General features: G+C 40.1%; 1 protein-coding gene across 4 annotated transcripts in view; it reads left to right on the top strand.

The window, feature by feature from the left end:
- The window catches only part of COL4A6 (collagen type IV alpha 6 chain), a 285,194-nt gene that overhangs the window by 123,615 nt on the left and 148,109 nt on the right, over nt 1–13,470 (top strand). For all 4 annotated transcript variants that reach the window (XM_035289317.3, XM_035289319.3, XM_035289316.3 and 1 more), the window contains exon 3: nt 7,171–7,251. In XM_035289317.3, coding sequence (XP_035145208.3) covers nt 7,171–7,251 — 81 coding nt within the window. The remainder of the gene's footprint in view (nt 1–7,170; nt 7,252–13,470) is intronic.

Below are 13,470 nucleotides of genomic sequence, written 5' to 3'. Positions count from 1 at the left end.
CTTAGGTTTGTCAGAACAACATAGTCAAGTCTATACTGACTAAGTCTGAATTCCAGACTTCCATAGCCAACTATCTACTCAACTCCTCTATTTGGATATCTTATACACATCTCAAAACCAAAATTCCTGATGCTTCCCAGGCCAGCTTCTCCAATAGTTTTCTTCATCCAAATAAATAGCAATTACATCCTTCAAGTTGCCTAAGCACAGAAATTTTGGAGTCATCGTTGACTTCTTTGTTTCAGTCAAATCCCATATCCAATTCATCAGCAAATTCTAGCAGCTCTACCTTTAAAACATATCTAGACTCCTTTTACTTCTGTCAGATTCTATAACTGCCCCTCTGGTATAAACCTCTATCATCCTGCTGAACTACCACAACAATCTCCTAGGTGGCTTTTCTGCTTCTGTGCTTGCCTCACTATAGTTCACATGGAAGCTTGAGTAATTCCTCTTAAAAAGTAAATCAGTTGGTGTCACTCATATGTTCCAAACCCTTCAGTGGATTTCCAGGGGCAAAGCTCTTACAATGGTCTATCAAATCTATGATCTGGCTCTTGCTCCAACTCTGGCTTTATCATCTATTCCATTCCCCTGCCACCCCCAGGATTCCATTCCCCCCACCCCTCCCCCCACTGCACTCCAGGATTCTGGCTACTTGCTGTAGCCAAAACATCAAGCGTATTCTCTCATTTACTGCCTTTGTACTTGCTATTCCCTTTGCCTAGAATACTCTTTCCTTGGATAGTTACATAACTTGCTCCTTCATTTTCTATAGCAGTATGTCTCAAACATTATGTGCATCAAAATCACCTGAAGGGGTTGTTAAAACATAGATTGCTGAGCCGCACCCTAAAGTTTATGATTCAGTGGAGCATGGAGGAGATAAGAATTTGCAGCTCTAATAATTTCCCGGAACTGGTGATGCTGGTCCAAGGACTGGGCTTTGAGAAACAGTTTTCTACTCAGAAGTCCCCTTATAAGCAAGGCCTTTCCTGACTTCCTAATATAAAATAACAGCCTAACCCCAACGCTTCCTACCCTCTTACCCAATTTAGTTTCCTCCACAATACAGATCATCTAACAAATATGTATGTAATATTCATTTATTGTTTGTCTTCCCTCTAAATTTTAAACACCTTGAGAGCAAGGACTTGGATACACTTACGGCTGTATGATACTGCCACTACCACCAATGTCTAACACAATGCCTAGCACATAGTAAGCGTTTAATACATATTTGTTGAATGAATGGTCAGAATAAAATGCTACACAGCCAGTCTTCTGTGACCTAAGCTTCTGGAGAAAATTGCTCACAGAGATCACTGGCCTTTGCAGTCCAATCACTTCAGCTAAGCCGCTGTTACTTCCTATCTTGTTTCCTAGGTTACCTTTTGCATCATTGTCATCCTTGCCAACTCCCATGCAAGAAAGCACGGGTGATGCCTAGAAAAGCCTATTGGTTGGTGGTAGAGGCACTGCGATGTAACTCTTTATTTCAGGAGAGCCAGGAGAGAGAAAGAATCCTAAGTGATGCTGATCTCTAACACCTGTAACTCAATTGTTCTGAAAGCAATTATTTCGCAGCCCTTCACTGAATACCTTCCTGAGACAGGGCTGCAGAGAAACATAAGACATAGTCCTGGTCCCAGTCTGACAGCAGAATCAAACAAATTGAGTAAAATATGGCAAAACTCCATCAGCAAAGAGAAAAGAGTACTTCTCCTGGAATTGCTGAGAGGGCAGCAGAGTATAATGGTGTCTTCACCAAAAAGATGGTGTTTAAGCTGGTTATAGAAGAATGAATAGAAGTTTGGTTTGTGATAAAGGGAGTAGGAGAGCATTGTAGACACAGCAACCAGTATCAGCAAAAGGATAGATGTGTGAGGTAGAGATTATGTTTAATATATTTAGCAATATTTATGGTTATGGTTTAGCAAACCCTAACCTTTAACCCTAATTACTAAATATTTTTAGCAATTTAAAGATAGTTTTGGTGGCTGAGGTGGGTGGATCAGTTGAGGCCAGGAGTTCGAGACCAGCCTGGCCAACCCCGACTCTACTAAAAATATAAAAATTAGCTGGATGTGGTGGTGGGCGCCTGTAATCCCAGCTACTCGAGAGACTGAGGTAGAGAATGGTATGGTCCTGGAAGGCAGAGGCTGCAGTGATCTGAGATCACACCACTGCACTCCAGCCTGGGTAGCAGAGCAAGACTCCATCTAAAAAAAAAGTTAAGTTAGTGCAGTGATTCTCTGAAATGACAAATAACTCATGGTGGTGGTCTGGGGGAAAAAATACAATCTTCCCTTTATTTACTATGCATTTTTATTCAGTAACAATAAAACTGTAAAAAAATCATTTCGATATATAAAATGTGGTTATGTTCTTTTTTAATTACACTTTAGGTTCTGGGGTACAGGTGCAGATCATGCAGGATGGTTGCATAGATACATATATGGCAATGTGGTTTACTGATTCCATCCCTCCGTCATCTATATCTAGCATTTCTCCCCATGTTATCTCTCCCCAACCTCCCTACCCCGCACTGTCCCTCCCCAGTCCCCACCAACAGACCCCAGTGTGTGATGCTTCCCTCCTTGTGTCCATGTGTTTTCATTGCTCAACACCCACCTATAAGTGAGAACATGCGGTGTTTGATTTTCTGTTCTTGCGTCAGTTTGCTGAGAATGATGGTTTCCAGATTCATCCATGTCCCTACAAAGGACACAAACTCATTGTTTTTTATGGCTGCATAGTGTTCCATGCTGTATATGTGCCACATTTTCCTTGTCCAGTCAATCATTGATTCAGATACTTACATTCACAGACATCAACAAATCCAAATGGACATCCTGACAAAACAGAGTGAACATCAGCCACAGACAAACTGGCATGGCCATACCAGTACACACCACTTGATAAGGAGCTCCAGAGAGAGACCAGAATGTTGCAAAAACTGCTGAGTAGTCTGGTATGGCTAATGTTAATATACTAACAATAGCTGACACTTAGTGCATGCGATGAGCCAGGTACTGTGCTTTGCATGCTTTATTTATTTATTTGTTTGTTTGTTTGAGACAGAGTCTCACTCTGACGCCCAGGCTGGAGTGCAATGGCATGATGTCAGCTCACTGCAACCTCTGCGTCCCGAGTCCAAGCAATTCTCTGCCTCAACGTCTTGCGTAGTTGGGATTACAGGTGCCTGCCACTGTGCTCAGCTAATTTTTTTGTATTTTTAGTAGAGACAAGGTTTCACCATGTTGGCCAGGCTGGTCCTGAACTCCTGACCTCGTGATCCACCTGCCTTGGCCTCCCAAAGTGCTGGGATTACAGGCATGAGGCACCACGCCAGGCCTGCATGCTTAATCTTATTAAATCCTCCAACCAAACTCTACACAGTAGATACTGTTGCCACCCTCATTTTACAGACAGGAAAATTGGGTTTCAGAGAGAGAAAGTCACTTGCCTAAGGTCATCCAACTCAGAAATATTAGAGCTGGGATTTAAATCTGTACAGGCTGGCTTCAGAACTTACACTCCTAAGTGATAACTGCCTCAGATACCACAGATAACACTGTGGGTTTGTACAAAGAGGTAAAATAAATTGACCTTTCCCTTATACACATTACAGTCTGGATAAGGAAACAAGACTCCCAGCTATGCAACCTTAGGAACATTGCAAAGACTCTCCCACAACAACATGTGACACTTATCCAATGAATGGGACTTAGTGTTTCCCTGAAGCTGAAGTGGTCATGGAAGATGTGGAACTTGAATTTGGTCTTGAGAGGTATGGAACAGTAGAAAGAATATTGCATTATGTTCAGAAGTGCTAGAATCCTTTTGTTAACAGTGTGACCCAAGCCAAATTAATCTTCTTCAGTGTTATCACCTGTAAAATACCTGTAAAATGGGTGATTTGGATTAGACCCATATTTCTTACCAGAAGTATGCCCCAGGAGGTATTTTGGAACTTGTGAGGCTATTTGTGATTGTCAAAATGATCAGGGAGTGGGGGAAACTTACTAGGTGGCTTCTAGGAATAATGATAGGTGTTCTGAATACTATGAAGAATTGTGTTGCTTCCTGCAGGATACAAAAGACCTCTGGATATTCACGGAGATGAAAACTTTGTTTATAATTATTTAAGTCTAGAGCAAGACTATATTTTACATATTGAAAGGAATTTTTTCATGGTTCTCTTGTTACCAAATAAAACTGCCCAGTAAATAAAGGGAAAATTGTGCTTCCTGCTCCCCACCCACGATCATCATCATGAGTTATTTGTCATTTGAGATAATCACTGTACTTACTAATAGCAAATGATTCATGATACTTGAATCATCAATCCTACATCCCAGTGTCATTCTGTGTCAGCAGGCTGTTACATTCGTAATGATTCTCCAGACAGCTGTTGGCCTCTGACTACTTCATGACGTCTTTTGTGTACGAGCTTTTATATATTGAAATACATATCTTTTTATTATAAATGACTTTTTTTCTGTTTTTTCTTTGTAATACAGTTAGGTCATAATATGTGCTTTTAAAACTTTTGCTTACATTTTTATTATAACTTATTGCTATGAATTTTCTTTTCAGGATTGCAAAGGAGAATAATAATTATACAAAAAATAAGGTACTGCTCTGATAGAGTTAAGAACCACTGGATTAGATGATCTCCCAAAGCCTTTCCAGTTTTAATTTTCTTGGGTATAAGAAGGGTTAGATCTTTAGAGAAAAGGGAGAACATTCCAAGGCAAGAACGACACCAGCCACATGGCATGGTCAAGCAGGGGGTGGAGTGTCCCCAGACAAGCCAGGATAAGGCAGAGACTTCTCAGGTCTAGTCTGGTCATGTTCCCTGGAAGCCTGCCTTCACTCCTCCCACCTCACTGTAATTGAAGACTCCTGGGGAAACTGTCAGGGCTGGCATTACAGGAAATTGCCTTGTGGCCAACAGGACTTCTCTGGTTACTTTCCTCGGTGACAGAAGACAGTAACAGCTTCCTGTCTGTTAGCTGGGTGTCTTTGCCTCCTTATTCCGGCGAGTTCCTGAGAAACCTTAGCTTCTGCTTCTTATGGTTTTGTTCAGCTCCTGCTATTGTTTTTTTTCCCCCCTCTCTTATCCAGTTCCCTTGATTCCAGCCTCTTTGCTCCATGCTTGAGGGGGTCTGGAAACTTTTCATCTACTATTGACCAATTTTATAGAACACCCAAACCGACATTGTTTGGAAGTAGGGCAAAGCTCTGAATACATGCCACTTCAACTTTGGCTATATCTGTCAAGTTCTTTCTTTGAAGGGGATGACCTTTATCACTTAATAACATGTATTATTTTTCATTTTTATTAATTATATATGCTTGTTGAAGACTTCTTAGAAAACACAGAAATGTATGGAGAAGGAAATACAAATTATCTATAATACCAAGAAATATAGTACTCAACATTAAACAAGAGTGTCAGCATAAGTGAAGATAAAATTCAATGTTGCTCCCTCAGTTCTCTATTCTATGCCAGCCCCTAGCTTCCTCCTGCCAGAGTACCTCTTGATCTCACCCTTACAAAAATTTGTCTGTCCTATGTACCATAGAATGGAAGGTAAACTGGAAAGTGTGCAATAGCACTTACCATGTCAAAGGCCTATAAGAGATAAAATATATCATATAAGGAAGGTGTTTGGAATCTAAAATAGTAATATTTTGTCATAGCTCTGCCATCACTACCTCATTACCAAGGTGTTGTGATGATAAAGTGTTGTGGGAATGTCTAAAGATATAAGAGACCATCTGAGAAATTCACAGTGCTTTCCAGGAATTAGGAAAAGGCACACAGTACACAGAGGCAAGAATGATTAAGTGTGAGGTCAGCTCATCAATATGCATTTCTCTTTGGAAAAAACATCCAACATTAAACAAATAAGTTGTATGATACTAAATTCATCCCAGAGATAAAGTTCTTCTTAAAGATATTATGTTCTGCTTTTTTCCCAAGGTGCATATGGTCAGATAAGTAGTTTTTCTCATTGTTGAGTCCTTGTATTGAGGTTCTGGTAGACAAAGGACTTAGAGAACACTAAGGCATAAGGGTTAAGGTTAAGACTTTGGAGTTAGTCAGACCTGAGTTCAAATCCTAACTCCATTCATGTGGTCATGGTTTTCGGCCTTGGAAAAACAACATTGAATAAGACAATTAAGTCCCTACTTACATGAAGCTTACATTCCAGTGGGAAAAGACAGAATATCTAATGATGAAAAGGTAATGAAATGATATGATTGAAAGTAACTGGAGACTCAGGAATGGCCTCTCTGAGAATGGACAGTTGAACTGAGACCTAAGTGTTGGAAAGAGGCCAGCAATTTTTTTAAAAATCTAGGAGAAGAGCAATACAGAAAAAATAACAGTGAGGGCAGAGGCCCTGGGGCAGGAACAGGCTTGATGTTTTTAATGAATAGAATGAATGCCCTTCCATGTGACTGAAGCAGAGTGAGCCAGAGAGAAAGGAGATAAGGTTGGTGAGAATCAGCACACATCGGATCATGTGGGGGCCTTGCAGAAATTCAGCTAGTCATCATCACCAAAAATCAGAGAAGAAGGTAAAATGAAGTTGGAGAGCTTGGGGGGTACTGTAAAATACCACCTGAGGAATTTGGATCTGACTAACTGGGCATAGGAATGCCATTATAAGGTTTGAATGGTGAGCTGAAATGGAGGAGAACAATTCTGAGAGCAGAGTACAAGATAGCCATTTTCATTTGTCACTGCATATCTAGCACTTGAATTTCACTCAAGTTATGTGCTACAGCGACTTCTTTACCAATGTGTGCAAATCTGTAAGTCACTGGACACCTGTTTTTGCAGGAATATGTCTAGGGTCTATTTCCAGCCCCCATGTAAAGCTATTCTCTTGTATATTGTGCCTGGAATTTCTACCAGTGAAGAGGTGTCTAAAACAAAGTTCCCCAACTGGCTATTTGATGAGGTATAGACCTGACATAAAAGTGTACTAGCTTACCATGAATTTTTATTTCATTTGACTACTGACAACATCAGATAAGATCATTAAGCCCCTACAGATTTACTTGGTAAAGAAGGTAAGTGTTAGGTTTGCTGGGACAGCATTGCTTCTTGGTTCACATGGTTTATTAACTTTTTCCTTTTTTTAATAGGGAGAGAAGTCTTATGGAAAGCCATGTGGGGGCCAAGACTGCAGTGGGAGCTGTAAGTGCTTTCCTGAGAAAGGAGCGAGAGTAAGTTGCTTATTTCATTGTTGAAAGACATATAGTTGCATGGAGCTGTTAACTGTTATCTTTAGAAATAAAGTGCTTAGAATTTACTCTTATGACTTCATGATACAAGCAAAGTGATGAGGACCAGCTGGAAGGAGCTTTGCTAACTAATGATAGTCAGAGCTAGACCGGTCAAAGTCTCTGAGGGACCAAGAAGAGATTTCCTTCATTCCCAAGGTTTCCTCAGAGTTTCGTCTGGCGTTTTTTCCAAAAGTCAATTCGGTTATAAAGAGCCAGATTAAGACAATGTTTGTAGATAAGTGTAAATTTTCATAGCTCACTTGATTCTTCCCTCCCACTCTGGAGAACAGGTGTTCTGATTGTTATCTACAGACTGGGGATGTGACTTGTCCAAAATCACTCTGCTTGTTAGTGATAGACTCAAGAGAACAGGGTAGCCATAAGGTATAGAAATATAGGTGACTATACATAAAGAATGGTTTATAAGTATTACATTAAAACCTAGGATATGTTTTAAAATGTTGTGACATGTTCCATGTATTGTCCCTCATTAGCAGTGCACAGTTCAAGTTGTTGTGCAAATTGCAATGAACTCAGTGCATTGGCACAATGTTTCTATCAAGCTCAGAATATGCATAGCTCCTAGATATTTGTATCTATTATTTTCACTGAAAAAAAAATGCATTTTAGAATAACCCAGAAAAAGTATTGAAAGGGGTTCGATCTGTATATATATATATATATATATATATACACACACACACTCAAGTTGGTCATCACTAATTCAAAAATCTGAAATCTAAAATGTTTCAAAATACAAAATTTCCTTAGTACTGATGTGACACTCAAAGGAAATGCTCATTGGAGCATTTTGGATTTTGGATTTTTAGACTAGGGATGATCTATTGGGGTGTGTGTGTGTGTGTGTGTGTGTGTGTGTGTGTGTATTTCCAGAATTAATGTCCATCCTATAGAGTTCAGAACTTCCTATTTCTAGCATTGTGAATGCACTCTCATCTCACTCAAACAAGCCTAACGGCTTATACTGTATAAAGAAGATAGTAGCATAAATAGGTCAACCAAATCTTCAAACCCATAGCCAAACAGAGAACACAGTGACCGCTCTACCTTCTCTTTCATTATCTTACATTTGGGGTAAAGTAAAATGTCAAACTATGCCAGAATTTGAAGGAAGAGAATGAAAAGCCATCTTCTCATCAAAAGGGACCAGACCTATTCTATATTAAACACATGGACTTAGAGAATCATAAAATATCAGAAAGGGAAAGTATCTCAGTAACCTTCTCAACTTAATCACTGATTGTACAGAGGAAACTGACAGAAGGAAAATTACTTCCTGGGATCACATAGCAAAGTGATGACAGATTGAAGGTCATTATCTGAGTCCTTTGAATTCTCATCTATTTACTTCACCGACTTACCTACTGCTGCCTCTCACAGAAGCCATGTTCGCTGTAGCCACCAAGATTCATGCCTTCACCTCTGAAACATTCTAGAAAAAAATTCACAATAAATATATGAACACATTATTGAACAATGTACAAGCAGTATAGACAAAGCAAAAGTCTCCCTTGATGCTCTGTCAGTGCCACTATTGTCTTTCTTACCTTTTTCTGTACATAATCAGAGATATGTACATGCATGTCTAAAAATAGTCTCACTATCTGATTTTCTTTTCCAAAATGGAATTATAAGTATATATGCTAGGCCCTGTTTGTAAGCTTAACATGTCCTTAAGATCTTTTTCTCTACCCCATAGTTAATTCAGCCATTCCTCTTTTGACAGCTACTTAGGTTGTTTCTAAATTTTTACTATTTGTAAAATGGCAGTTACAGTGAAAGTCTCTGAGCAGGCCTCCTTGTGCTTAAGCATAGATACATCTCTAGCATAGATAGTAAGGATCATAATTATCAGGTACAAGGGTAATAGACATTTTTAACTTTAAAGCCACTGCCAAATTATGCTACAAAGTATTCTCCAATTTATATTCCCATCAGCATTGTACAAAAATGCCCATGTTTCTATACCTTTGCCAACACTTGGTATTTTTGCTAATATGATGAATCAAAATCAATCTAATTCCCTGAGTTTAAATGTCTTTTCACATATTACCTGGAAATTTGTATTTCTTCTGTGAATTTCCTGGACATATACTCTAGCCACTTTCCTAATTGATGATTCTTATTGACTTACTTTACCTCTGCAAGACACAGCAAATAAAAATGACCCAAATCGATACAAGTGAGATTTGAGGTTTGACACAAAGGGCCATTTCCTGATGGATTGTGGCAGGGTGAGAAACAGTTAGCCAGACCCAACAACCAGGAAACTGAGAAGCTCTGGGCTGTTTGTTAGGTTGGGGAGCCTTTAAAAGTAGAAAATTTTATATATCTGATCTGAGGTCAGTCCTACACCAGGCAAACATGCCTATGGTGACCTCATTGTTAAACCCTTGGCTGAGATTTTGATCTCTGAAAATGGAGGGCGGTAGATTTATTTCATAAGGGCCCCTGATTTAGGTTTCAAACATCTGGAGCTTTAGTCTGGCTTCTCTTTTGAAAACATCTGAGTGGCTGGGGGGCTGGGGGATGGAGGAAATTAGAATATCACTGCATAGACTTTTTTTCCTCAATATTTAAAAGACACAGACTCCACACTGTCAAATACATTCCTAAAAACGTATTTGCAAAGTCTAAATTTTCTAAGAATACTTGTCAAAGTTATTGAATCAGACCAAACCGTATTTCATGAGTCAAGAACAGGAATGTCCTATTTCCCAAATAGATAAGACCGATGCTCAGAAAGCAAACTGTGATCATAGGTGCTTGAAGAACCACCAGGTCCTGTTAAGTCATTCTCCCTTTCCTCTGCATTCCCAGGGCCAAGCAGGATTGTTTAAACTGGCCCCAGCACTATTGACCCCGCAGGACAGCCCTTCAGTACCCCTTGTGTGCAGATGTCAGAAAGATTTGGCACTGTTTTCCTTAGCTGAGCAGAAGGACCCATTTATATTTCAAGCTGTTCCTCTTGAGCTGGGAAGGGAACGGAACATTGGATCACCCCTGAGATATGCTACAGCCCTTGGCAGGCCTGCCTCCTGCCTTGGGGAGACATCAAGCGCATAGCTTGCTGGGCAGTGTGTACTTTTCCTTTGCCAAAGTCCTCTTGAACTGACTAGGACATTTACACAACACCTAACACTCCTGCAAAACTGCAATCTAACCCTTTTTGTCTGAAACTATCTCAAACTGATTTCTCAAAGGTATGTCCTCCCCGGTAAAAGTCCCTACCTAATGTTGGTGCACTGCTTTGCAGTTTCCAAAACATCTTCTTTCAGGGGCTGTAACCTATATGTATGCAACAAATAAAGAAACTGGTAAATGACTTGCCATGGTCACCAGCCTGCTAGTGGCTAAACCTTACTTAGCCAACCTTAGGGTAATGACAGTCTTTAAAAATGACCTGCCTCATAGTGTTAAATAAAGGCATTTCCCACTAGCCATTCAGATTCTAATTTAGTATATGACTTTCACTCTTCTTTTGTAGGAGTAGGTGTTATTATCTTGAAGAACTATTCTTTTGGGTTGTTCTTTTCTCTGGTATTTTTTTCCCTGCCACTTGATTAAACAAAGCATTTTAGGTTGACATTTCCAACACTTCTCTTTTTTTTTCCCTACTAGATCTGAAAGTTATCTCTGCATTATATCCATCAGTGTGTGTTTGTCTGAAGTTGAGGCTGGAAGGAGGGGGCAATTTGTTTCCTTCTGAATCTGGTATTCCTTAATACTCTTTTAGAGTTTTCCCTGTTTTAACATTGTTCTGGTGTTTATATATAACAGGGTGAGCTCCTAATTATCCCTGCCATCTAAAGAAGCATTATCACAGATAACGCAAAACCATCAGAAACGTTTGGATTGCCCTCTAGGTAGAGGCTGTTTGTCCTCCGCTTTATGACTTAGGAAGTTTTGCCCAGCTTGAGAGTTCATGAGGCTAGTCTGAGTTTCATGTGAACTGAAACTGAGCCCAGATTTCTTAATTCCTTATCTCTTCCTTGCATCTTGCTGTTCTACTGCCACAAAATGTGTTTCTCATGAATTCCAGAACCCAGATGTCTTAACAACTAGTCCTTCAATTTACTCTCCTCTTGCAAACATCTGGCATTCCCTGTGTCAGCTGACTGGTGCCATGGCTACCAAGAGACCTTTCCATTTTTTCCTAAATTAGGAAATTGTTATGTACATCTTTCCTCCTCCCTGTGTATCCCCTCATGCCCCTCCCCTGACTAGCCACTACAACACACACCAATGTCTTTATCCTCTACTGCTCCAACATGAAAGCTTATATTGTGTATCACCTCCTTGGGTGGCCAGGCCTTACTCCAGCTGTCTGCACTTAAGTTTTGTGCCTTATTTCATGACAAATATTTGCCCACTCACTCCCCAGCCATCTGTGGGCTGACCTATTGCTGATACTAATCACTGCTAACTTACTTGTTGCCAAATTCAACTGATATTTTTCATTCCTTATCTTCCTTGATGGCCGTGCTATACAAGACACCTGCTTCTCTGTTCCCTTGAATGTTATGCTATGCTTTCCTAGTTATTTTTCTATTATGATTGGGATCCCCCAGCATTCTGTCCTCATCCTGCTTTTCGTCTTAGGGTAGGCATTTCCCAGGGTGGTGTTACATACTCCATGGGTTTCAGCCACCATCCATACAATGATAAACATTAAATCTCTAGCTCAGATCTTTCTTCTTAGTTTCAGATTGCCATTTTCAATTTCTTGTTGGATATCTCTGCTTGGATTTCATTGGCACCATGAACATGTCTACACAGAACTCAATTACTAACCCCCACCAGATGTACTCCTTTCTGAATGCTATCCATGTCTTCCCCATCACAACAAATGGCATCAATAAGCACTGAGCTGCTCCAGCCAGAAACCTGGGAGTCATTCTTGTCTTCTCTTTCCTTTCCCCACTACCTCCAATTCATCATTAAGTCCTGTTCATTTATCTTCTGAAATAGAGCTCGAATTCATCCACTTCTCTCTCTATCCATTTCTCCAGTCCAGGCTCATATCATTTCTCACCAGAATTATCTCAATAATCTCATGACTGATCTCTCAGCCTCTAATCTCACTCTCCCCTATCAATTTGCAACTGCCCTGCCATAATCTTTCCAAAACACAAATATACATCACAAAACTCTTGCTTAAAGACCTCCAATGGCTCCCTTATGGACTTAACAAAAAAATCCTAATTCTAGAAAAACTATAAAGTCCTTCATGACCTGGTCCTGGATTACCTCTCATTACTAGGAACCCTCCTCACTTCAGAAAACAAAACGAAACCAGTATTTTCAAAAACCATACATGTTCAGTGAACGATTCATGGTTCTCAGAGCTACTGTATTGCTTAATGTATTGCAGGTTATATACTTGCCACCCCTTCTACGTGTACCACTTATTCTTCCACTAGCTCTACCATTTTTGTGTTGATTTGCTTCTACTTATTCATCCTTTAAAACTGAACACAGATTTCACCTCTTTGGGAAGCTTTCCACGATCTGCCAGGCTTAAATCATCATTTATCTTCACTTGTCTGCTCTCCATTATCTTATGAACAACTAAAGGACAGAGAGACTGAGTGTTCTTAGTCTCTGCAGAGTCTGTAAGCACTACAACTTGTCTCATGAAAGACTGACCAACTGACCAAGCAATTTTGCATAGGTGGGGCTCTAGCCCTACTCTCCACATCCAGGATTAGCTTTTTGATCACTGTGAAGTTGATGGGAAGTCTCCTGTTGAGGGAGTAATCCCTGCTGCTGAAAGAAGGCAAAGAGCCAGGGCCATCATTTCCACATCTTCTTTAGCTCCTGTTAGCTGTAAGGGCCACACATCTGATTTCAATAGTTTGCTCTGGGATTCTGCTTTCCTTAACTCCACTATGTTTTTGACTCTGGCCTCCTCTTTTGCTTGGCTGCTTCTTACTCCATACTTAACAATGCAAGTGACTTGAGAAAATGCTTCTTTTTTATTTATTTACTTGTTTATTTATTTATTTATTTATTTTTTGAGACAGAGTCTCTCTCTTGTTGCCCAGGCTGGAGTGCAGTGGCACCATCTCGGCGCACCGCAACCTCCACCTACTGGGTTCAAGCGATTCTCTAGCCTCAGCCTCCCAAGTAGCTGGG

The sequence above is a fragment of the Callithrix jacchus genome, chromosome X (genome assembly GCF_049354715.1).
Source record: "Callithrix jacchus isolate 240 chromosome X, calJac240_pri, whole genome shotgun sequence".
Lineage (NCBI taxonomy): Eukaryota > Metazoa > Chordata > Mammalia > Primates > Cebidae > Callithrix > Callithrix jacchus.
This window is presented reverse-complemented; position numbering and strand designations above follow the sequence as displayed.